Source organism: Calonectris borealis, chromosome 4, assembly GCF_964195595.1.
Source record: "Calonectris borealis chromosome 4, bCalBor7.hap1.2, whole genome shotgun sequence".
Lineage (NCBI taxonomy): Eukaryota > Metazoa > Chordata > Aves > Procellariiformes > Procellariidae > Calonectris > Calonectris borealis.
Window position 1 is genome coordinate 18,133,692 of NC_134315.1, and position 26,154 is coordinate 18,159,845.

The 26,154-nt window shown below is 36.6% G+C and overlaps 1 protein-coding gene across 1 annotated transcript in view; it reads left to right on the forward strand.

Moving 5' to 3' along the window:
- Window positions 1-24,495, forward strand: part of NCAPG (non-SMC condensin I complex subunit G) — a 33,183-nt gene extending 8,688 nt beyond the window's left edge. The window contains exons 8-22 of the mRNA XM_075148817.1: window positions 1,957-2,106; window positions 4,493-4,633; window positions 5,621-5,744; window positions 7,093-7,182; window positions 7,346-7,525; window positions 7,975-8,085; window positions 10,264-10,383; window positions 11,948-12,181; window positions 12,510-12,691; window positions 15,433-15,607; window positions 16,009-16,170; window positions 17,048-17,219; window positions 21,438-21,530; window positions 21,994-22,072; window positions 22,936-24,495. Of these exons, the coding sequence (XP_075004918.1) occupies window positions 1,957-2,106; window positions 4,493-4,633; window positions 5,621-5,744; window positions 7,093-7,182; window positions 7,346-7,525; window positions 7,975-8,085; window positions 10,264-10,383; window positions 11,948-12,181; window positions 12,510-12,691; window positions 15,433-15,607; window positions 16,009-16,170; window positions 17,048-17,219; window positions 21,438-21,530; window positions 21,994-22,072; window positions 22,936-23,062 (2,140 nt within the window). The 3' untranslated portion in view covers window positions 23,063-24,495. The remainder of the gene's footprint in view (window positions 1-1,956; window positions 2,107-4,492; window positions 4,634-5,620; window positions 5,745-7,092; window positions 7,183-7,345; window positions 7,526-7,974; window positions 8,086-10,263; window positions 10,384-11,947; window positions 12,182-12,509; window positions 12,692-15,432; window positions 15,608-16,008; window positions 16,171-17,047; window positions 17,220-21,437; window positions 21,531-21,993; window positions 22,073-22,935) is intronic.
- The last annotated feature ends 1,659 nt before the right edge of the window (window positions 24,496-26,154 follow it).

The following is a 26,154-nucleotide window of genomic DNA, read 5'->3' on the forward strand; positions in this document are numbered from 1 at the left end:
GTTTTATTTCCTGTACTGTCTGTACAGCTTACAAAGGCAATGCTCTAGTTTATCCCCAGAACTGCAATTTCCTCTATTCTTTTAACCTGTGGTACTGAAAAGCTCCTTTTCTCCCGTTCCTCCCTCCCTCTCAGTAATGCTTCTGGTCTTTCTCACACATTTTCTAGTCCTCTTTGGCTTCCCTCTATCTTTTTTTGCCAAGCTAGAGGCAGGACAATTTGGGACTGGTTCAGTTATCCACGAACTGTTTGGAGAATCAATCAGAATGGAATTATTGGGCTTGTGTTTCAGCCTTCTTTTGGAGGTATTTTACTTGTATTAACAGAGCTTGACAGAAGTTGGTATCTTAGAGGCTGCTTTTCTTGTGTTAATGTTTGGTAGAATTTGACTAAGTGAGTTCCTAAGCTATGAAGAAGATGGCATGATGAATATTAAGATTCATAAAGCAAAAAGAAAGGGGGGGGAAGAAAACAAGAAATGAGAAGTTGTAGGAAATTGCTAAGGGAGACAAAAAGGTGTGAGAAGAAACAGCTCGAGTTAATTGAGGCAACCAGAGTGGAATGATTATTAGTGGTAGGAGTCTAATCTCAGATGATAACCTTAAATTGTCACTGATCAAGAAGTGATGACAAAATCTTATTCAGTGTTTTGGGGGAAAATGCGTAATGTCATCATATGAAATGTCTTGCATTCTAGTAGTAGCTTATGACAGATGCTACATGCATTGCACTCTAAAGCTATAGATGTGGGCGTGTCTGGCTTTAAAAAGCATCAATAATGGTGAAATAACTTTCTTACAGCCTCTGGAAATGTGCCAATATCTTAAGAGGTTCCAAGGAAAAATTTATATAGTTATGGACTTGTCAGTCTGACTTTGATCCTGCATGTTCTGAAAGACTCTTCTAACTGATAATTTTTTTAAGTAGTAGATCTGTTACACTAATGACATTTTAAGAAGTGAGTGAAATTATTCAGCTTGTAATGAGATTATTTGATTTATGGAAGATATTAGGCTTGTTCTTGTATGATGTTTCTGTCTACAGCTTGAGTGATGCAGTATCCATATGATAAATGCTTAGATTTTTTTAAGTCTATGATTTCTGTTTGTTAAATCTACTTTTAAATAAAGACTTGTCAGATTAATAGGAAGCCATCAAATGATCAGTTTTCATCTACATGTTGCTGGGGGTTTTTTGTTTTCTTTTTTTGTGTGTGTGTGTGTGAGGGACCTAAAAGAATAAAATTTGTTGATAGCTTGCAAATAAAATGGGATTCAAGGGAGTGAAAAGTACCACTGACAGTGATACTCTTTTCTGTTTTGAGGTAGAATTAATGCACAACTTAATGTTCTGCTTCTGAAAACAAAGATTATATGCCATGCTCAGCATGGAAAAGACTATGATTATAAAAAGGAGTGGGAGTCCTATGACTGGTAAATGGAGGATAAACTTACAGAGATGCTGAGAAGCAGTTCCATTACTTTTTGCATTTGACATACTGTGATTGCTACTCGAATATTGTGTGAAGGTCTTGTATTAAGAATGGAAGAAACAATTCATAAACAGAAGCTGAAAAATAATTTAATGCAGTTGTTGCATGTCTGCAGATTAATGGAGTTCAGTTTTCCAGACTTGTACAATGATAACAATGTTTCATAGAGTTAAAGTACTTGCGTGGTTGCTCTAGGAGGTCTGAAGGGCTGAGCAGAATCTTTCCGCAAACTGATAGGAACAACCTTGATTTAAAATACTGAAAAGTGCAATGTAGTTAGAGGCTCAGGGAGCTCCGTGTCCTCACTTAAGAAAGAGGAAGTTATTTTTGTTAGTCTTTAAGTATTTCTGTGGGGAATACCTTTGACAGGATTTTATTTTTATCTTAGGAAATAATCTATTTCTGTGCATTTGTGTCTTTGACCCTATTTTATTTATCTCTCTGTATTTATTTATTTTTGTTTAGAAAACTGATTCCACTGGAAGACTTAACAGCTGAGAATGTGTTATATTGGAGATGTCTTTGTGAATATCTAAAATCAAAAGGTGAAGAAGGTGAAGATTTACTAGAACAAATGTTGCCAGAACCAGCTATATATGCAGATTATTTATTAAGGTACATTGCATTTAAAAATAAACCTCTTACCACTAAAATAGATTCCCCCCCCCCGCCCCCTTTATGTAGAGAATGTTTATTTTATTCAGCTATTCAGGTTTCCTCCAAAGCCAACGTTGTGCTTGAAAAGTGATATTTTAAAAAATTTTTTAAAACTTTTTTTTAAGATTTTTGAGAGGATTTACTTCTTTTAAACAAAAACTGTAAAAAGTAAATTTATAACTTGAAAACAATTTTTGGAATGTCCTTTCTCATGAATTATAAGCAAGATGGACTGCTAGATCAATAGCATATAATTCTGCCACTTAAAGTAATAGAATAATTGTTCTGTAATATGCAGCTATCCTTTGTCCATCTGTTATTATGTAGGTTGCTGTGTGTTAGCAATGAGCTTGCAGAAGGAGGTTTTTAGAGCTTGCAGAAACCCATACTTTTTTCATTGTTGTAATTTGTGAAAATAAAGTAAAATTTGGCTGATGTCCCCAAGAGAAGTGTTTTTGAAACTGAAAGTTCATTCCCTTCTCTTTCCCCTGCTTAGGCAGGCATGCTTCCCAAAAACTTAAGTTTGAAGGCAGTGACAGAGCTGGAAATGAGTCAATTACAGAACATTTAATCAGGGGAAAAAAATGAATGTTTTGTTAAGTCAGTCTTTTTACCAAAGTGAAGAAAGGTAAATTTTTTTTGTCTCAGTGGGATAATTTAGTCTTAACATAAAATTTGAACAGAATTTATGTTTGTGAGCATGGAGAATGCTGAGAAGTCTTAACTGAGGTATTGTACTTGCAAAATGTAGAGTGAAGCTTCCTGAAATGCTGAAAAATGCATTGTTTTGGTAGATGTTTCCAATTAAAAATATGTGTATTCTTTTGCCACTTCAGTGGGTGTAGTATACTAGTAGTACTTACAGAAATCATTGCTACTTTTCAATGTGGAATGTGCTAACATGTTTCATAAACTTTTAATAAATGAAGCATCTGTGCTTCTTTAATTTTGAAATGTGGATCCAGTCTGGTGGGTGTAAATTTATTCATTTTTAATTAATTTAAGAATCCATAAAACATTTGTTCTCCAAAAAAAGGTTTTTTTTTTTCCATCTAATCTTACTCAAAGATCTTCCCCTTCAGGAAGAGGCTGAGTAAAATTAATTAGGTTTGCTGGTACTTGTTTGTAGTGTCAACTGTTAAACTATTATTCATTGGTGAGCTGTGCCACCAGCTGTTTCAGGTAAGATTTGCAATTGTACAATCCAGGTCTATTTGCACTCGTTGAGAGTGTCAGTTAGGAGGAGCAAGAAACTGCAAGTCATCAATGCTTAAGAAAAAATGCAGGATTGTAAGCTTCATTTAGATATTGCACTATTATCTGGTGCAGGTAACATTATTCTTAAATGATCAGAAACAGCTGCCTACATCGTTGTAATTTCAGATGTTCTTAAATAGTAGCTACATGCAAAGTTTTTGCCCTAACTTTGAAGAAATTTTTAAAATTTGCTACATTTAATGAGCTGTTGCTGAAAAGTATCTGCAAAGCTATGGTAAAAGCATCTTTTTCACAGCTCATATCAGTATTTGAATTTTATATATTACATTATATTCAGTATTGAATTTTGTACACAATATGTTTCACTCCAGATTTTCTGAACATGTATGCTCTCATTGATGGATATAATTTCGATAAAAGAACAATGACACTAGAAAAACTAAGAAATGGAACAAACTGATTACAGTTTCCATGCTATGTGCCTGAGTGTATCTGACAACAGACTGTTGTTCTTCCGTGATGGCATACTTGATCAGATAAAGAATTTAAAATTCACTGCACACTTTAATGATTTTCTTGTATTTTGTCTTGTGGGCAATATAACACTTCTGAGCATGTAGAAGAATACATAGTACCTAGATATGCAGAAAAATACTAGTTGGATACATGAAAAATGTATACACTTATTCCTAAGATGCTGCCTTTATGCAGGGGTACAGAACTGAAATCACATGTACAAGCACAACTTGTCATTTTCTGTTTCTTATTGTTTTGCATTCTCAAACAAGGGATTTTTTTTTAATGAAGTGCATTATTTTCAAACTGTACATTATTTGGTATAACTAACTTTCTGGAACTATTAATCTATGAAAAGGAGAACAAAAACATTGATTTTTAAGGTTCATAACTAAGGTAACCACTTGTTTATACAGGACAGGAAAGTGGCAGGGTTTTGGATTTGTTTTTTTGGGGTGGGACTGTTTGGTTTTTTTGGTTTTGTGGTTTGTGTGGTGGTGTGGGGTTTTTTCGGTCGTGTTTTGTGGTTTGTTTTATTTTTGTTTTTTTTTTTTTTTTACTTTCTAACAATGATTCTGAATGTATTTATATCTGTTCTATTTGGATTAAGTTACCTTCAAAATATGCCAGTTCTTAGTGAAGAACAAAGAGAAGACTTTACTTGTTTTGAAAACCTGATGACAAAAGAATTTATAGGCCAGCAACTGATTCTTATCATAGGCTGCATGGATACCACGGAAGAGGGAGGAAGGTAAACTTAAATATAAAATCTGTGTTATTAAGCTTATGGCATTCATGCCTGTGGACAATCATAGAGTCTTTGTTGGGAGAATAACCTGATCAAACAGACAAAATACAGTTCTAATGCTAGCTGGAAAAAAAGGCACGGTCTCTCTAATGGAATTGTTCCCCAAAGTGTGCCAAATATTGTCTGCTTACTTTTATGGAAAAATGAGTTTTAATGCAGATACAACATTGTTTGGGGAGAACAATTCAGTTGTTGTCATAACTTATTCTTGAGATTATGAAGTTACAAGACTGTTCATTTGGAACGTAGTATATAAAAAATAAAAGGAGATGAATGGATTACTTCTCAGCAGATGACTTGTAGTAAGTAGCCTTTGTGTTTCTTATGTTTTTAAGCCCAGTCTGCTAAGGCCTAAAAGGTCACAGATGTTTTAGATGCCAAGCTGAATTGGACTGTGTTAACTGAGTCATTCCTCTAATTTGAACAGCCTTTTGATGTGAAGTAATAAGAATGAAAAAATTTGGAAGTTCATACCATCGCAGGCATTTTATGAAAAATTACAGTTATGATAGTACAAACACAGCAATAATTTCAGACTCTCAGTGGAATGCATTATATGTATGCTAGACTGGCAGGATAGTTTAACTTGTAATTTTTTTTTTTAGTTTCCAGCCAGATAATTTCTATGAAAGCATTCTACAGTATTGATACTCTGACTCTTTTCTACTGGTATGACCTTGGACAGTAGTAACACCTGATTAAAAAATTCAGCATTTTCTAATCAAGAGAAATCAGGGAAAATCAGGAAAAGACAAACATTGCTAAGTAAGAAAATATATTCAGCAGTTAATATAGCTATAGGGAAGATTCTTTTATAATGTATTATAAAGTCTTCATCACACTAACTCGAAGTGGGTAAAATATTAACTCTTATGTCTTCCATTTTCTTGAGTAAGCAAACAGATTGTCTGTTTTTTTCTCTTAATGCAGAAAGCATCTGCTAGTTACTTTACAAAAGATTCTCATTCTGCCTGCAACTTCAACAGCCCTTATATCTCTGCTTGCGGAAAGATTACTCAGTATCGTTAAGGATGATGACAGAAAAATTCAAATTGTAGGTAATTCTAAAGGTTCACTGTTTTCTAGGCTCTGCCTTCCCCGTATATTAAAAAGCCTTTACGAAGCATTGTAACAGAAATATCAGGAGTTAAAATATTTTTAGTTTGGAAAAGCATTTATGTTGTGTCGTGCCCCCCCGCCTTTTTTTTTTTTTTTTTTTTTAGCATAGCTGCCTTTTGTGGTTGTCTAAAGATCTTTATCTTTAGAGATTTGGCTGGTGTTGTAAATGTAATCCTCAAATTGGGAAAGTATACTTCGACAGCCTGTTTCAGAATCCTTTGTCATATTAGATCCAAACTAGTTTTGACTAGAACATTCAAAGTGAGGATAATGTACATTTTCAGGTTTCAGATTTCTCTTCCCTCCTTTTAGCTGAGATAGGTACTAAAAACCCTTATAAGAAAAGTATTTTATATAATAGAGTCTTTATATATAACATAATTATTTAAACTCGACACCTGAAAAATGGACCCTTGGTTTTGCTGAAATATTTTAAATGAACCCTGGACTTAAGGACAGAGACTGCTTTTAGAAAACCTCAATCCAGTGGATAAAGCCAGGATATAGGTTTGTTACATGATTATGACAGAAGAACTATGGTAATCTTAGCATTATAGTACAATAGTAATAGTAAATGTGTGCATTTCTATTCTTCTAGTGAAATACACTGATTCAATACATTCTGTTGATTTGGTACAGCTTGAGAGGAAGTTAAACTGATATGAGATACATGAAATGAAGGCTATCCTGTCTCATTCAGTCTTTAATTTTCCTCGTGTTTCATCTCATTTTTTGTTAATGTAATGTGTCTGACTTTAAAGAAAACCCCTAACCAACTGAAAAACTCTCAGCCTAGTTCTACTTCTAGTTCTATGCATGTATTTGGCTTGAAATTAAATTACTTACATGGCTTCTTATACTACATGTGGTCATTTATAGACCTTTAAATGATAGTGTTCTTAGTTGTATTTTGATTGAAGGTAGTAACAGATGAAAAACCTTACTCTTGTTACCACTAATTCTTTTTAAAGCATGTATTCAGACGTAGAGGAGATGGTGCCTGTGAACTGTTGGCATAGAAACTGCTTAACGTATTCATAGATATATGGTCTTCTATTTTCTTTCTTACCTAGCTAAATGGTAGAAAACACTAGACTTTCATGGTTAGACTATGTGTTGTCAAATTGAGGATTTATTTGTAGTGAATTAGCTGTTAAGGGAAAATGCACAGATCTTCAATACTTTTTCAGAAGGATGGTATTTTAAATTTGGAAAAGTTAAATGTTTAGTTTCTGACATCTAAGCTGAAATTAATGACACTAACATACTGTTTGTAACAATAGATTGCAGAAATTATATCAGAACTTCGTGAGCCAATTGTTACAGTCGACCAGCCTGTTGATGTTGCTGAAATAAGAAAGCGGGAGCTTAAGGTAAGCAGATCTTAGTTAACAAGAAAAATATTTTTTTAAGCCTATCCATCTAGTAAGAGTTTTATATAGTAGTGTATTATTGGCTAGTGTCAATAGTGTATTGTTGGCTAATACCACGAAGGTTATGGTATTATATTAAACTTCTTTTTACTTTGTATTTCAGTTGGCTGAAATAAAAGTGAAACTTTTTGAAGCAAAAGAAGCTTTGGAAGAATGCATTACTCTGCAGGATTTTAATAGAGCATCAGTATTAAAAGAGAAAATAACTGAGTTGGAACACAGAAAAAATGATCTGATAAAAGAAGCAGAGCAACCTGAAATTAAAGAAATGCGTGTGGAGAAGGTCTATTCCCAAGTGCTGGTTATGTTTTGATGTTTATTCATAGTTTTAAAAGAAAGTGTAGTTTGGCCTTGTATCATCTAAATTTTTAAAATTGAAAATGAACATTTATGGTGTTAGTATTCTCCTTCTGCATGTATAGAAGCTGATGGTATGCTCTAGCAAAAAAATGAATTGCAGTTAAACTGCTCTTTTGTCCTTGAGTAACTAAAGAATTCTAATAGGGTCTTGTTTTTACTGCTTTTACTTTTAACTAACTGAAAACATGAACTTGAATCTCTTTTCGTCATAGTTTATAGACAGATTTTGATTAATATTATTGCACAAAAATTTGTAGTGGACAGGAAATGTTTATTTGGATAGGGAAAATTATGATTAATGTCCCCATTCTCCTTATCACAGCCACCATTTGTATTAATAACGTTCTTCTCTTTTCCCTGACCTACTTGAAGAATGATCCTGAAACACTGTTGAAGTGTCTGATGATATGTTACGAGCTTCTGAAAATCATGTCCCTTTCTAAAGGAATTGGTCCAACCGTTAATGAAATCATTGAATGTCTGGTATGTAGGAATAAATACTGATTACATTATAATTAAAATGGATACATCATAGCTGGCCCTTAGGTGCTAGCAGGATGGTTTGTGATTATTTCACAATTACTTTGCTGTATCTGTAGTGCTGTGTCTGGTGCTTTTAAGCCTTCCCAGAACCTAGTGTCTTGGAGGTGCTGTTCTCAGCTCCAATGCCAGAACTGGTTGTGGCAGAGAGATACTAAAATAAAACAGGAATATGGTAAATATTTGACTAATGTATGACAGTGTTGGACAGTGCTGAGTTATACTGTGCCAAGTGTGGTGCTTAGGCATCTGCTTACTGCCCTTGCTGACACTTTAATTACTTGGATTTTCTATCAGCCAAAGTTATGAGATCTCTAATAGAGAACTTTAAGGTTTTTGGTGGTGGTGTGTTTGGTTTGGTTTGGTTTTTGTTTGGTTTTTTTTTTTTTTGCTAGTCAAAAGCTTTTCATCTAGGAAAGACTGGAACTCATATAGACCTTTCTTTCATCCCTTCCATGTACAAGGAAAGATGTTTGGGGGGATTCCCTTCCACCCCCCTCTGTTTTCTTAGCACCTTTGAAGAGCAAAATATTTCTGTATTGAGAAATAAGGCAGTGGCATTATAGGCCTCTTATAGTCAACAAGATATATTTCCTAGTTTTCATTGTGAAGAGTATGGATTTCAAGATCAACGTTTCTAAATATCACAGGCTTTAACTGTTACTGAGTATGCAAACAAAATGGAAAAAAGTAATATGCCATTGTATGAATGGTGTACCTGCATCTGAATACTCTGTGCAGTTCCTATCCCATCTATCTAGAAAGTTTATATTTGAATTGGAAGTGGTCAAGAGAAGGGCAGCAAGGAAAAGTATGGTATGGCTTCTGTATGAAGAATGACTGAATAGGTTACCTCTTCGTAACCTGGAGAAGAGAGGACTTAAGGGTAGGGTCTGAAAGAGGGCAGAAGTCATAAGACATGAGTGTTATGGAGAAAGTGAGTAAGGATTGATTGATCACCCCATAAAGCTAGCAACTAGCAAGCTCAAAACAAATGAAATGAGTTGATTCTTCACATAATACGTAATCTGTAGAATTCCTTGTCGCAGGATGTGTACATGGTGAACACTTGCATAAATTTCAAGGAAGACTGAGCAAGTTCAAGAAAAATAAATATTATGGAATGATTAGGTAGATAGGACCAGTCTCCCAGCTCTGGTGTCTCTCAGCTGCAAATTGTTGGGACCTTGACAAGAATTCTTGGGAAGTATCTACTTAGTCTGTTTATGTAATACTTTATAGGAATTTGGTTTTGAACTTTTGGTAATGAGATAATGGGCTAGATGACTCAGTATGGGCATTCTTAGAACTCAAACTGCAAAGAAAATTGCAACACCAGTTTAGATTAGTTTAAATGTAGTGGAACCCCACCTGATTTATTTTGAATGTATAAAAGTATTCTTAGAAATCCTAATTAGTGTTGATGCGTCCCCAGAAACCTTGTCTTTTTCATTAGGTCTGTCTTTAATTTTCACATTTGTTGTTTATTCCACTTTTCTTCCTCCAAGATCCTACTTTCGTATCGTTGTTCCTCCTGGATTTTCACATATTACGTGATTTGGGATATCTTATTTGTTGTTGTTTAAACTTGAACTCTTTAGTAAATACAAAAATATAAAATGATCCCATTGTAGCATTCACTGTAGTCTGGCTTTTCTTTTGTGTGGATTTTTACCATTGTCTTCTCAAAACTCTTCCAAGTACATGGAAATGGCATCTGTATTTTGCAACCTGGAACTGGGCATTGTTTCTCTGCAAGAATGCTAATGTCTTTTATGAAGAAATGTGTAGGTTTGTTGTCGTGTTTGGTGTTTTTTTTTTTTTTTAAATTTCACAATGAGTGGTCAACTCAATTTTGTTTGAAAACAAATATTTATTAAAAACAAACACAAAGCAAAACACTCATGTGATTTTTGCCATTATTTTATTGCTGATTTCAAACAGCATACTCAATCTGCTTCTGTTTATATCTAGATAAACAAAGTATATAGTAGCTACTACTTTCCAACCCTGTATCAAAACTAAATTAGTTTTAGTTTCAGGGTAAGCACATTTTAGTAGTCAGTTTTTTATTTTCAATTTATGTGTTTCAACTATGAAGTCTAATATTATTGTTTCCAGATACTTCCTGGCATAACTAATGTCCATCCAGCTGTGAGAAACATGGCAGTTCTGTGTTTGGGTTGCTGTGCCCTTCAGAACAAAGAATTTGCCCGACAACAGCTTGCATTGCTGTTACAGGTAAAATGTCTGATGGAAAATGGAACGAAGGTCCGTGTGATTAAGTAAATAAAACTAGTCTTGTATCTATAACAAGCTATTCTACATAGTTACGTTATTTGAGCACCAGTGATTCCTGATTTCCTAAAGATCTGGATCTGGAGAGAGTGTTTTCATGTAGACTTTTCTGATGTCTAATAATATTCAAGCTTATATTGTATCTTGGTAGTAACATGCCTTTCCTTTGTAAGGTCACCTGTTGTCTTGAAAGTTTGTAGGAATTCTTTATCTGTAAGGTCTTACTTTCTCTTCCAAATCTGGATGAAATCGGTCATGTATTCATGTTATTAATGTAGAAAAGAGAAGCTGTAGGATTCTGTAAGCCTTCCTTCCTTGGGAAACCAAACTAAAAATGTCACTGTTTTCCATTTCTGTTACATACTTACCTGTGATCTTGGGTGTCCGATTTAATTTCTGAATTACTAATTTTGTATGGATTAAGTAAGACTTGTTAATTAGAGGATAAAGCAATATTCAAACCAAATGATAGCATGGCCAAACACCTATGAATATGGAACATGTTGGTTGCCATAATACCCACATCTCCCACCTTTGTGGTAAAAGTTCTGATGCTGAGCTAATTATATAAAAGATGACACTATTGTTAACTTCTACAGACCCTGGCTTTGAGAGAAGTGTGGGTGGCCATCGTGCTTTAGTAAGCGTGTGTCCGTGTACACGCTCAAGAGAACTGACAGCAGGCGTTGAGATGATATGCTCGGCTCAGACAAGATGATAGAGCTGTCTGTCAGTCACCATAGCAGGAGAACTTTGCGTTCCTAAAAAGTTAGCAAATCCTATTGTTTTTAACCTGCCTTTGAGTATGTCTCATTAAAAATCAGATTGTTTGTTCAGGGAGGATTTCAGTTGTTTTAGCAGCTTAGAGTTTAGACTTAAGTAGTTAATTTCTGTAGGTACTAAAACCCATATTCTTTGTGTACGCTGCCGTCAAAAGCAGGGTGTTGGGCTAAACACATCTAGGATCTCTAGGCTAACCCACTATGTATGGTTTTATTTGAATGTTAATTTGAACTATAACACATATATTAACCTATGCAAATTTGACTTTTATTACTATCTTGCTCCCTGCTGTCTTTTTACATACTGTTTATTTTAATTAAGCTATACAGTATTTCAGAGCAGAGATTGTCTTGGTTTTTTTCCGTAGTGCCTAGCACTATGGAGCTACTATAGGCAAATAGACTTTCTGTTTGTCCAATCTCTGTTTAGAAGTTGAACAATAAAATTACATCTAATACATGCATGCTCACTCCGTGAGTGAAATTCAATTGATTTTATGTAATGGAAATTGCATAGATGACTTGATAAATTCTTTCCCAGACTGTATTATAAATTCAGGTTTAAACTCATATCACACCTTCCTAAAGTCTGAAACTTGTCCCAAGTGTTATAAAAACTTTCCGAAATTAAACAATCTTATTAAAGCAAAAAATTTTACTGTGCTTAATGTTAACATTGGTGGTCTACTGTAAGATGATGTGTGTATTTTCTTCATTTAACCTAGGTTTTACAAATAGATAACATAAAGGTGAAGCTCAGTGCTTTAAAGGCAATCTTTGATCAACTAATGCTCTTTGGGATCGAGCCATTTAAAGCCAGAAGAGGCAATGACTCTCAAAGTGAAGATGCACACATTAGAACTGAAAATTGTGAGGAAGAAAGTGAAACAATCGAGGAAGAGGAGACTGCTACAATTCACAGCCTCCTGCAGCTTCTTTCAGGTTTCTTAGACAGTGAGGTAAGAAATACTATAAAATTTGCCTTAGTTTTGTTTTAAAATGGCTTTTGCAGAAGGTTTACCATCCCATTAGATTGCATGTGAACATTACATGATGTGTAATTGAAATTAATGGTTTAATGTTAAAATAGTTGTCCTAGAAAATGAGCACAACTTTGTCACTGATAGAGACTAATGCTACTCTTGAGCTAGCTTTGAATTCTGTGCAGGTGCAAATCTATGGATGTAGAGAATTGATTGGCAAAATAGGATGTAAACTATTATTATAAAGTATTAGTGAAAAACGCTGTGGTTGGTGTGTTGTGTATATGATCAGTTCTTTCTTCAGTTTTCAGAACTTAGGACAGAAGCTGCAGAAGGCATAGCCAAACTGATGTTCTCTGGGAGGCTGATTAGTGCCAAGCTTCTTTCTCGTCTTGTTCTGTTGTGGTATAATCCTGTGACCGAAGAGGATATTCGGCTTAGACACTGTCTGGGAGTTTTCTTCCCTTTATTTGCTTATGCAAATAGGTATGGCCTTTGTAAATTATTACGTGAAAATATACATTGGTCTAGCAGCTTTAGGAACCTTTTTTGATCTTGCGCAAGTAGAAACTGCACAAATGCAAATTAGACCTAAAAGTCTAGTTCAGCCTCCTATACATATTATTTTTGAACGTACATAATCTCAACCTATGACTATTCTGAAGACTTTCCATTAATTCCCTCTTACCCCCGTGGCCTTCCATTTTTTTCCTTTCCTAAGCCCATAATTGAAACTGTTCTTCAAAATACTGAATAAAAGATTAATTTAAAAAGATATGCTTTACTTATTTATGCTGTTGAGCACTACAGGTAGACTTTGAAGTGTCACTAAAAAGTAGCTAGCAGGAATGCTTCAAAAGAAACTAATTGGTGCCCAGCAGATATCAAAGCAGGAGGCTGGTTGGTTGTGGTTTGGGTTTTGTTTTGCTTTTTTAAACAAATAATACTCCAATCTAAATTCACAGCAGGTTCAAAATCTGTTTATTTTGGTAGTGGACAAAGGAGGTAGAGAGCTTATGTAAGGGGATAGGAGCTTAAATAGTAATTCTCATCTCCTTTCACTTGCTCAAAGAAAAAAATGTTTAACTTTTCAGTTGTTGCTAGTGGTTTTAGCCAGTCTGAACTAGCTGAGTTTTTATCTGCTTTTTTTAAATTTAGGTGTATTATATATTACCTTATCTATTTTTCCAAAACAATTTGAATTAAATTTTTTGTGGCCTATAAATTGCCACATTAAGAGGAGTAGTTCAAAGGGGAGTTGGTTTGGAGAGGGAAAAAAACCCAAACAAATGTATTTTTGCTGTTGTCAGGGAAAAAAAAAAAAAGAGAGAAAAATACCGAGTATCCTCCAGAATGGGGTTTTCCCTACTTAGTCTTTTGAAAATAAGTAACAGAAAAACTAATTTCATATGCTTCCAGTATCTCTGATATTGGGTAATGAATTTAAGCTTTTAACATTGATAATCTTTTACCTGTGAATGTTGCCTTCTGACCCTGTGAATCTCTTTTTTTTTTATTATTTTTTTTTTTTTATTATGAGTCCTAATGATTGCCCATCTGAGTAATTCTGCGTACTTCAGTGTTATTTGCAAATGAGGCAACTCCTTCTGGCACCTCATAGATGATCTTTTTGTTGAAAAGAAAAACGTGGTGTATGCTTTAAGTAAAAATCAGAAAAATTAGTGGAGAAAAAAATCCTAAATCTTAGTCTGGCTCGTTGATTTGGAATCTCTGTTTAGTTAGGAAACCTCATTAATTTTCTCTCTTAAAACATTATCTGCATTCTGGATCACAAATGGTTCATTTTAGGATGAATCATGGAGTGTCTTCGGTTACCAATACTATATTTTCAGAATAGCATTATTAATTACCATGTGTAATTTGGAACTGTCTGCAAAGTTGCCATTCAGAAAAGGAAAACTCAGGTAATGAATGAGATTTGGCTGAGGTTCATACCTAATTTTGGTACCGATCTGTCACCGAATTTTAAAATTCCATTTGTTTTCTGGGTGTTGCTCTGTTAGCCTCTCCATCTGGTCACAGATATAATCAAGAGGCTTACTTTTTGAAATTAAATATTTGAACTCTGTGTGATGAAAAAAATCTTTTTGCTGACTTCTATAAATATTCTGTCATGTCAATAGAGTGGCATGGCACGATATTAGTAACAGGGACAGAATCCTGTAACCAATGAACAATTCTGATTCATGGAATGTTTTCTAAAGAGTAATAAACTCTATGGCAGCCTAAGAGGAGAAACTTCTGCCTTGTGCCTATATGCTAATAGACTTTTTTAAAATTTTTTTTTTAATTTACAGGAAATAATCTGAATGATACTTCAGTTAAGCTTGAGCCAATCTAAAGCCTTAAAGCTGCTGAAAGGGAGAGTTCTTGCTTCCATTCTTTCTTGCCCCAGTTTTAGTGCTCAAAAGGTCTTTTGGTCAGCTGATTTGGCTCAGTAATCCAGCAGCAAACAATCTGCTTTTTTGAAATTATTTACTTTCTTAGATTTCTCCTGTACTTATTTGGGTTTAAATAGGAGGTTAACAAGTGCCAGAAACAAAAAGGGCTTCACTTCACCAGCTAGTACCTTTTACTTTTTGACACTTTACCTTTTAAATTGTTTTGACTTGTCTTGTGGAACTACACTTTTAGACAACTTGCTGCAGAACCAAGTGCAATATGATTTTTAGGCTTGCTTGGCAGGAATTATTAACTTTTCTGAGAAAAGAAAGCACAAGTATTTCTTCCAAAACTCTTGTTAACCACTGCATTTTTTTTGCCAGGCTTCCTTGCTTTCTTACACAATGAGAAGTATCCCCAAAGAAAAATGCTAGCAGGAAGGAGGAATGAGCAGGAGACAGATTAATCTAAATAAGAGGTTTAGAGAAATGTATTTCTGTCCCTTAAGAGAGAGTATGTCTATATATATCAGTTAGGTTTTCAGCAGTAAGGGCAAACTTTCAAACTGTTCAGCAGCAGGAAATGTTACTTAAAACTTATGCGAAATACTATGTGCCAAAACTTAAAAGAAATTGGTTCTGTTGAAGCAGTTTTGATGTCTTGATCCTGCTGGCTGTCTCTACCAAGGTGGCTGCTCCCACTTTGCTTTGATGGATGTGTTGTAATGAGTCTGTGAACTTTCATCATAGAAGAGAAAATTTAGGGGTGAATTAAGGTTTAATTTTGTCTCATTATGCTACTAATGTTTGACTGAATTGAAACAGGTCTAACCAGGAATGCTTTGAAGAAGCTTATCTTCCAACTCTGCAAACACTGTTAAATGCTCCTGCAACTTCACCTTTGGCTGAAATAGATATCAGTAATGTTTCTGAACTGTTAGTGGACCTGACCAGACCAAGTGGACTGAAACCTCAGTCTAAAAAGTCTCAGGACTATCAGGTACAGTGTGTTAAACTGGAGGAAAGCAATATTTGTGTCTAGAGATTAAGAACCGACCCCCTTCACTTACTGCTAGCTGTCTGGGCCTCTCTGAGATTCCTAGTGTCAGAAGCTGGATTAAATGAGTGACTGTTCAGGTAATGAAATCTTTTAGCTTGACCTCCTTTCCCCTCATGCTTACACTTGAAAAATGCTAGTAGGAACTTGTACCATGCCTAATTCCTATATTGGGAAAAGTATTTATAAAAATCAGTTGGTGTATGTACTCAAAATACTACATTTTAAGATAATGTTTACTGTGTAAAATTAGTCATTAGCTGCTTAAATTAAATGATCTCGTTGCTGTCTTTTGTAAATAGTTCCCAGCGAAATTTCTGATATCTGATTTCGTTCCTTTACAGGACTTAACAGTGCATGATAGTTTAGCAATGAAAATTTGTAATGGAATCTTGATGGACCCAGCTGCACCAGATGTTCGTATTTATGCAAAAGCTTTAAGTTCACTAGAACTCAGTAGTTCTTCCACAGAGAATCTTCTGGTTCTGCTCAATGAGATTCTAGAGGTAGTACATAAATAACATGGTTCTTACTTTTTTAATCACTAGCAATCTAATATTCTGATACACTTAAAAATGAAGAGCCTTTTGTTTACTATGACAATGTGATTGGAATTTCCCTTTTAACCAGTCTTTGAAAATTCATTTTTGATGAGTCATTTACAAAAATCTGAGCTGATATCACTGTATAATTTACGTATTTCAGCTACCATAGATAGTAAAACCAGCGTGAAACAGTGTGCCCAACTTGATACATTTCAGTACAGTAAGTTCTTTTGATAACTGTGGTGTAGTTGATTTTTTTAATGTGAAAATAAAATTCAATATTAAGTCTTTTACAGTTTGGATGGCTTATCTCTAGTTAATTATTAACAGCTGAAATCTTATGCCTAAAGTTACGATGTAACTGTAAGATCATTAGGCAACATGAAAAGGGTGCTTGATTTAAGATGAAGTGGGAAGGGATTACAAGACTCATGTGAAAGTTTTTACATTGATGCTTTTTTTTAATATGGAAAAAAATGAAGTAAAATTTGTGAGTGTGACAGAGGAAGACAATAGTATATTAAAATGTTGAAAAGAATGCTGATCCACTATGGGCATATCATCCAGGGGTAGCAGTGCTCCAGGACTCAGCTGGAGAGGTCCAGTCACTTCAATGTTTTTTAGGTTTCCTTTAAAAAAAAAAAAAAAATCTGGGGTTTCAGTGCCTGGTGTTGATGGAGAAAGTGTTTCTCCTTTCCACTTGAGTGATCATCTTCATGTCACACATTGTATCCTTCATACAGTAAATTTAATTAATCCTATTAATGGGTAAATTTAATGGATAAAAGAAATAGTTGTAAAATTAAGTAGCATTTAACATTAAATGTCTCTTCTCCAGAAAGTGAAAGATAAACTGTGTCAACGAGCTATTGAGAAGATCAAGATGAACTTGACCAAAGATCCTAATGTGGGCAAAAACCACTCTGAAAGGACTGAGGAAACCGGCCTCTCTGAAAGGGCACAGGAAACTGACGTCACGTTATCTGAAAATACTATTCAAAATGAAGAAGGTAATTCAGGAGAGGTGTAGTTCAGTAGTAGGTATACAACTAAGTTTAGACTAGTTTAGATGTGTATGAAAATAAGTTTTAGTCTTCCTCCATTAAATTAATCTACTTTTTGAAAAAATGGGAAAAGGTAACATCTAGTAAATATGCATAGAGTTTAAAATATTTGTACTGAAGTATTTTTCATTTTTTATTGCGTTTTGATCCGATTCTGTGTTTTCTTATTCTCCATATTACTCTAGTGTAACCAGTGCTGTATTTTGAGTCTTTAAGCTCTGCCCTGCTTTAAGCTCTTTCTTTTAACAAAGACAGTATTAAAATGGGCTTTTCTTTTTAGCTGTTTAGCACACTCATGTGTCTGCTAAATACTACTGCTGACTAACTCATCTTCGTAATGTGACTCGCTAACTTGGAGGAAGAAACAAGTACTTTGTGGGGTTTTTAGACTTTGGAGTTACTATGCCTGTGCTTCTTGCAGACTGTATTATAGCAGTATATAGCTGATATCTTTAGTGTTGACACTGGTCTGTCCTTGTTACAAGCTCATATGTTGGAACCAGATTTGTTTTTATTGCTATTTAAGAGCTTGAAGTGGAAGTAGCTGGAAGACTTTCCACCGCCTGCACAGCTTATGCAGCTGCATGTGACTTAGCAGTGTACATTGTGCTTGTGGCACAGAAAGTCTAAAATTTTTCAGCAGAAAAGCAATTGAATGAAATTTGTTTAGGTTTGCTTGCAGCAGTAAAGCAAAGATATTGACATGCAACTATTTTAAGCAGATCACATTTGCTTTTAACATTTCTTTTAATTATTTGTTTATATTTTCTAGTGGATTATTTCAGGGCTTTAATCTGTTGTTTCTGGAAGTGTCAAATATTTGCATTTTTTATATCTTCTATGTTTATATCTTCAAATATTTATTAGATGGGAAGCTGGAAGTATGCTTTTTAGAAAACAGTTGTACTGTTTTCTGTGAACATCTGATAATGCTTCTGGTATGAATTTCTCATGAAAGAGGATTTTTGAGCACTTCTTAAAAGCAGGCTGTAGGAGAAAAGCATTGTTCCCTTCCCCTCTCCCACCCTTCCCCAAATATATTTGGGATCATTAAAAATAAAGCAGCATTTACTACTTCAAATTTGTAAATGATATCTGCGAACAAAAAGGGCAACATACACTATTTTTGTCCTTCAGTTGCTGCAAAGGAGATTTAGATTTCATGTTAGGAAAAAAAACTTCCTTAGCAATAACAGATTGCTGAAGAAAGAGATTTCCTAAAATTATTTGAAATTTTAAGACTAGAATAGACTATTTCAGTTGGAAAGGATCTACAGCGATCGTCTAGTCCAACTGCCTGACCACTTCAGGGCTGAGCAAAAGTTAAAGCATGTTGTTAAGAGCATTGTCCAAGTGCCTCTTAAACACTGACAGGCTTCAGGCATCGACCACCTCTCTAGGAAGCCCATTCCAGTGTCTGACCAGCCTCTTGGTAAAGAAATGCTTCCTAAAGTCCAGTCTACACCTCCCCTGGCACAGCTTTGAACCATTCCCACGCGTCCTATCACTGGATAGCAGGGAGAAGAGATCAGCAGCTCCCTCTCCACTTCCCCTCCTCAGGAAGCTGTAGAGAGCAATGAGGTCACCCCTCAGCCTCCTTTTCTCCAAACTAGACAAATCCAAAGTCCTTAGCCGCTCCTCACAGGACATTCCTTCCAGACCTTTCACCAGCTTTGTTGCCCTCCTCTGGATGCATTTGAGTACCTGAACATCCTTCTTAAATTGTGGGGCCCAGAACTGCACACAGTGCTCAAGGTGAGGCCACACCAACGCTCAATACAGCGGGACAATCACCTCTTTTGCCCGGCTGCTTATACTGTGTTTGATGCACCCCAGGATGCGGGTTGCCCTCTTGGTTGCCAGGGCACACTGCTGACTCCTGTTGAGCCTGCTGTCAGCCAGCACCCCCAGATCCCTTTCTGCAGGGCTGCTCTCCAGCCACTCCTCTCCCAGTTTATACCTGCGCCCAGTTACTCCGTCCTAGGTGCAGAATCCAGCATTTGGACTTGTTAAATTTCATACCATTAATCGTTGCCCGATGCTCCAATCTATCATCTAGATCCCTCCGCAAGGCATCTTGTCCCTCAAGAGAGTGAACAGCACCTCCCAGTTTGGTATCATCAGCAAACTTGTTAATGGTGCATTCAGCTCCTGCATCCAGATAGTTGATAAATATATTGAACAGAACTGGCCCTAGAATTGAACCCTGAGGACACTGCTGATGACTGGTCGCCAACCAGATGTAACCCCATTCTCTACAACCCTTTGAGCTCTGCCCTTCAGCGAGTTCTTCACCCAGCGCACCGTGAACCTGCTCATCTCACAGTTGGACAACTTGTCCAGAAGGATGCTGTGAGGGACAGTATCAAAAGCCTTACAGAGATCCAGGAAAACTACATCCACCGCCTTCCCTTCATCCACTAGGCAGGTGACCTTATCATAAAAGGATACCAAATTAGTTAAGCAGGACTTTCCCTTTGTGAACCCATGTTGACTGTGCCTGATGATTGCATTATTCTTTAAATGCCTTTCAATAGTACCCAGTATAATCTTCTCCATAATTTTTCCAGGAACTGAGGTTAGATTAACAGGTCTGTAGTTTCCTGGGTCTTCCCTCATGCCCTTCTTGTAAATGGGAATAACATTGGCTAGCCTTCAGTCAGCAGGGACCTCCCCAGACTCCCAAGACCTTTGGTAGATCATCGAGAGGGGTCCTGCCATAACATCCGCTAGCTCCTTCAGTACTCTGGGATGAATCCCATCAGGCCCCATGGACTTAGAATCATAGAATCATTTAGGTTGGAAAAGACCTTTAAGACCATCGAGTCTAACAGTAAACCTAACACTGCCAAGTCCACTACTAAACCATGCCCCTAAATGCCATGTCTACATGTCTTTTAAATATCTCCAGCAATGGTGACTCAACCACTTCCTTGGGCAGCCTGTTCCAATGCTTGATAACCCTTTCAGTGAAGAAATTTTTCAAATCTAAACCTCCCCTGGTGCAACTTGAGGCCATTTCCTCTCGTCCTATCGCTAGTTACTTGGGAGAAGAGACCAACACCCACCTCGCTACAACCTCCTTTCAGGTAGTTGTAGAGCGCGATGAGGTCTCCCCTCAGCCTCCTCTTCTCCAGACTAAACAACCCCAGTTCCCTCAGCTGCTCCTCATAAGACTTGTGCTCCAGGCCTTTCACCAGCTTCGTTGCCCTTCTCTGGACACGCTCCAGCACCTCCATGTCCTTCTTGTAGTGAGGGGCCCAAAACTGAACACGGTATTCGAGGTGCGGCCTCACCAGTGCCGAGTACACGGGGACGATCACTTCCCTACTCCTGCTGGCCATGCTATTTCTTGATACAAACCAGGATACTATTGGCCGCCTTGGCCACCTGGGCATACTGCTGGCTCATACTCAGTTTATGGACATTCAGCTGATACAGCTTGTCCCTTACAATTTCAGTGTCCTCAAATGGAAAGTCACTGTTCTCACACTCGTGGTCACACTGTTCTCACACTCCGACTCAGAGGACTGGGCAGTCTGAGGTCCATCAATATTATTAAAGACTGAAGCAAAAAAAAAACATTGCATCCCTCCGCTTTTTCTTCATTCCTATTAGTCAGGTGACCATCTTCAACAAGTATTGGTCCAATGTTTTCTTTAGACCTCCTCTTGCTATTAACATACTTAAAAAAGCCCTTCTTGTTATCTGACATAACACTGGTCAGTTTCAACTCTCTTTGAGCTTTGGCCTTTCATGTCTTCTCCCTGCATATATGAACCACAGCTCTGTACTCTTCCTGCAAAGCCTGACCTTGCTTCCAGAGATCATACAACTTCTTTTTCCTCTTGAGCTTCACGAGGAGATCCCTGTTCAGCCAAGCTGGTCTTCCACCCCGCTTGCTTGACTGCTGACTCAGTGGAAGGGGCTAAACAATTGTCAGGAATAGTTTACCTGCGATGGACCAATGTTGGGGCAGGGTTATAGCTGAGTGACATTTTAAGCTTCCTTCTAGCCTTAGTATCTAATTTCTAGTTTAAGGAAAAAGTGGGGTTAAAATTGTGTGGCTTTTTTATATAACAGCCAAAATATAAAATACTGGTACTTAAGATAAATTAAAAATTGATTATCTGTGACTTCTGCATGTGCTATTCTGTTTAACAGAAAATAATAAAGATGCTTTTCATACTCCAGTTAATGAATTTAAAAGTAAAGCAACTGCGAAATTGAAATCCACAAGAAACAAAACTGGCAAAGGTATGCACTAGCTTTTTCTGGCTACAGTACTAGTTGTTTTTAATAAAATAATTTCATACTAGCTTTTTGTGAACGTGTAGATATAAAAACCATTCAGTCTTCATACTCTATTGTAGTTATAAAAATTTTATTTGTTAAAAGATTAAAATAGTCTGTTTTGTGGAAATTTTTGTACTATTAGCCTCTCCCAACAACACAGATTTGAAAAAGAAAAAAAAAGTCCGACTACAGGATTTCAAGATAATTTGGCCACAGTCATTTACAGTAACATACAGGTGTTTATGGGAGAAGTGGTACATTGCAGGTTTTTTGTTGTTGGTTTCATTTTGTCACCACATTCTATCTGTGGTGACTGCATATTTATATGTTTCAATGCAATATCAAACACTGAAGAAAGATTCAAAACTAGTTTAAGAAAAGAATTGTTATCATGATACGAAAAGAGACTTTTGCTTATACTTAGGACAACGGAAAGCAGCAGCAGAAGTGAGGTCTGTGAGCAGAAGAAAAACTGGAACAACTGCAAAATGCAGTAGTGAAAGGTAAATCCTTTTCTCTCCACCATCAAAACTACGATGTTTGTTCTAGCAAGGAAACTTAATTCAAATGTTTTTCTTTCCCAAAATTTGCATCTTTAATATCCTCTATTCCTACTACACAGATAAATAGTTAAGAAAAAAAATTTCTTTGAACTGGTACTTTTGAAACAATAGCAGGTTTGACAGCTTCACATTTTATTATCATTGCCTAAGAGCCTGTAATTCTTTTTTTTTTTTTAACATATCTTTTGTGTGTAGAGTTAACATACATTTTAGCTGACAAAAGTTAGATTTTTGGCTTACATTATTACTCTTCTTCCAGTCACTTTTTCTGCTTTTTTAATAACTGGTCTGTAGAGGAATCGCATTTTTTATTTTTAATTTTAATTCTTTTTCCACCTCCACATTTTTTTTTTTTTCAACATGTAGTTGATAAGCTTCTAGAAATGACTGATAAGTGAATATACACAATGCATCCCCTCCCTTATGATCTTGTAGGAGATAAGCATTAAAATGACATGACTCTTGTAATTTTCAGCTGTGCTCACTCTTTCTCAAGCAAGTAATCCATGGGCTTTAGGGTGACCAGGGTCAGTCATTCCAGTTTGCCTGTTCAGTGTGTTTAATTTGATACCACCTAATCTTTTGGGGGTTTTGCTTATTTTACAACTGCTAACACTTGGTTATCTTTACTGATACTGCTATATACTTGGAAAACACAAATATATTCTTCTCAAAAAAGAAAAAGTTTGTAATTAGTAAGAAATACTTTTGCTCTTTAAAACCATGTTTCAAGTTTGTTAATATAAAAACTCTTCAGTTTGCTTAGACTTTTTGGCCTTACTTTAAAATATTTTACATTTCAGTGGTGATGAAATTCCCGAACCGGTCCCAATGTCAAGTTCAAGGCCTTCAAGACGAGCAAAAACAGTGGCACTTGAAAAAACAAGAATGAATCTTTCAAGGCTTTTGAATAGGGAAGCAGATCAATGAAGACAAAAGGAGAGAAAGCGTCCTTTGCTCATGCTGGTAGTTATCATCAGACTTGAAAAATAAGATTTGTTTTGTTGTTAATCATATTTAACTCTTCCTATATTATGATCATCTATAATTCTAGATTTTTCTAGCAACTTTTAATTTTTTTTCAGTCGACACTTTTGATGATTTTCCTGATATGAAGTCCATCATTCATGTAATAAAAACATATTAAAATATTACCTGAACAAAACTTGGAATTTTTTTTTTTTTTACTTTATAGAGAAGAATGCTTTTTATCTGCAAATAAAAATTGCTGTTGGTGGTTAAGTACTTAACAGTTAAAGCTGTTTTGATATTTAACATTACTCAGAGAGAATGTGTGACCTGGAGTGGTTGCTTGTGATGGCAGTGATTTTTGAATATACCTACCTTTAATGCAGCTACTTTTTTCATTTATTAGCCTGTGCATCTGCTGACCAGGTTTTATTGTTCATGTTAACATAGAATAGAATTAATCTTAAATGTAAATTCTGCTTCCTGCAGATATATGTCCATTTTATTTTAAATAATGTCAAAATGGTAAAACTGAGTTACTGATTTTACAAACCTAAGCCTGGAAGTCTGCTACTGATCTTGACCTTGTTATATAAAATCAGTAATGTCCTTTTTAGAAAAGCATAAAAATATTTGTGGTACAAAATAAGATCCAATAAGGAAAGGAATACTTAAGTACAAAAAAGGCAAGAAAACAAATACTTTATAATGTCTGTGTACTGTCTTTCTAAAGTGGTGTACAATTATGATTTCTTTGTAGCTTTGAAGTTCACAAACCTTTTTCTAATGACACATCTAGGAATAGTCATGATTTTTACAGAGACAATAGAAGATTAGATTGCACGTACTAGTCACTGGTGGCTGAGCAGATTCGCTCTGGAATTCCTAGTTTTTTGGTTTGGAAACACTCTGTCAATCCTGTCTGTCTTTGTTACAATTGTGCTGGTTTTGGCTCGGATAGAGTTAGTTTTCTTCACAGTAGCTAGTATGGGGCTGTGTTTTGGATTTGTGCTGAAAACAGTGTTGATAACACAGGGATGTTTTTGTTACCGCTGAGCAGCGCTTACACAGAGTCAAGGCCTTTTCTGCTTCTCACCCCACCCCACCAGCGAGCAGGCTGGGGGTGCACAAGAAGTTGGGAGGGGACACAGCCGGGACAGCTGACCCCAACTGACCAATGGGGTATTCCACACCATATGACGTCATGCTCAGCATATAAAGTTGGGGGAAGAAGAAGGAAGGGGGAGAAGTTCGGAGTGATGGTGTTTGTCTTCCCAAGTAGCCGTTACGCGTGATGGAGCCCTGCTTTCCTGGAGGTGGCTGAACACCCGCCTGCCGATGGGAAGTAGGGAATGAATTCCTTGTTTTGCTTTGCTTGCGTGCGCGGCTTTTGCTTTACCTATTAAACTGTCTTTATCTCAACCCAGGAGTTTTCTCACTTTTACTCTTCCGATTCTGTCCCCCATCCCACCGAGAGGGAGCGAGCAAGCGGCTGTGGGGGGCTGAGCTGCCGGCTGGGGTTAAACCACGACAACAATACAGATAATTTCCAAGGCAGTCGGAGAAAACTCATGTCGATTGCTTGACATGCGCATCTCAACTACTGATGCCAAATGTAGCTTTGTAAGGAACTTGCATTTAAAATAGGTAAATATACTGTAAATGATCTTTGTTTATTCTCAGAAATGGCTTAGGGCCACAAGTGAAAAGTCGTGTTCCCAAAGGGTGGTGCCCCAAAATGATGCTATTTTCAAGCTTGCATATAGAAAACAGACAGGATTGTGTTGCTTTTCCTCCCCTTCAGTTTTTGTTGGAAACTTGTCAAACCACAAAATGCCATGACACACTTTTCTGCTGATATTTGCTATTCAGAAGCTTATGTAACTGTGATGAATTATTTTTATTCATCATTTTAACCAGAATTTTGAAGTCCGGAGCTCCCTCTTTTGATAATTCTTCAAATCCCTAACGTGTGTTCTAGTATGAGTTTGCATACATGCAACCACTTGAGAGATCAGAGTCAGTGTCTGTCCCCCTGAACATAGTTCAAAAGGGTGAAGTATACAGTTCAGTTTTTCAGTTGATTGTCAATCGGAGCTTCCCTTGTGCTTTAAAGTTTAGGGTTTTTTTCTTTATTATTGCAGTTAAAGTTCTCTCTCACCCACTCTCGTGAGTGGTTTGCTCTTCTGCCACTAATACACTTTCAACAACTCCTGCTAGTCTGCTCTTATTTTTGGTTAAAATGAGTTTCTAGGAAAAGCAGGAGCAATAAAAATTTATAAAGGCTTCTCTGGGAGTGCCTTCCTAAACAAATCGAAGAGCTTCAGTTTCGCCTTCTTGCTGTTCTGTCCTGCGTTGCCACACATGCAGGTTCTGTCTCTGGCACCTCTTCAGGAACGCGGTACTGAGAAGATCTGGTTTCCCTGAAGTCACCTCTCACTCGGTGGATGTCTCTGCTCTGGATATGGCATCTCTGGTGTCTATTAATTGAAGACAGACAGTGACAAACTGGAGGGAGTTCAGTGGAGGCCCCTGAGCTGGTCAGGGGGCTGGAGTGCTTGCCCTAGGGGGAGAGGCTGGGAGCTGGGCTTGTTCAGCCTGCGGGTGTTGGGAGGACCCCCAGTTACCTACAAGGAATCTGATGAGGAGATGGAACCAGGCTCTTTGCTGTGGTGCATGATGGGAGGACAAAAACCAATGGGCGTAAGTTGAAACTCAGACCAGAATAAAAGCAGAAAGAGGCAGTGGAACAGGTTGCCTGGAGGGGCTGTGCGGGCTCCATCCTAGGAGCTTTGTAAGACCTGACTAGATAAAGTCCTCACCAACCTGCTCTGACCTCACAGCTGGCCTGCCTTTGAGCAGGGTGTAGAACTATGGACCTCCCGAGGTCCTCCTATGCCTGAGTTGCCCTGTGATCCTCTTTCAGGCTAGAAACTTCACCAGCAACTGGCAGGTAATTTCCACCCCCTCTGGGCTTTCCCCTTGCCTTGCTCCTTGTCAAGGGAAGCGTTTCTATGCAATAGAAAATTTGGTATGCTCTTACAAAATTACTT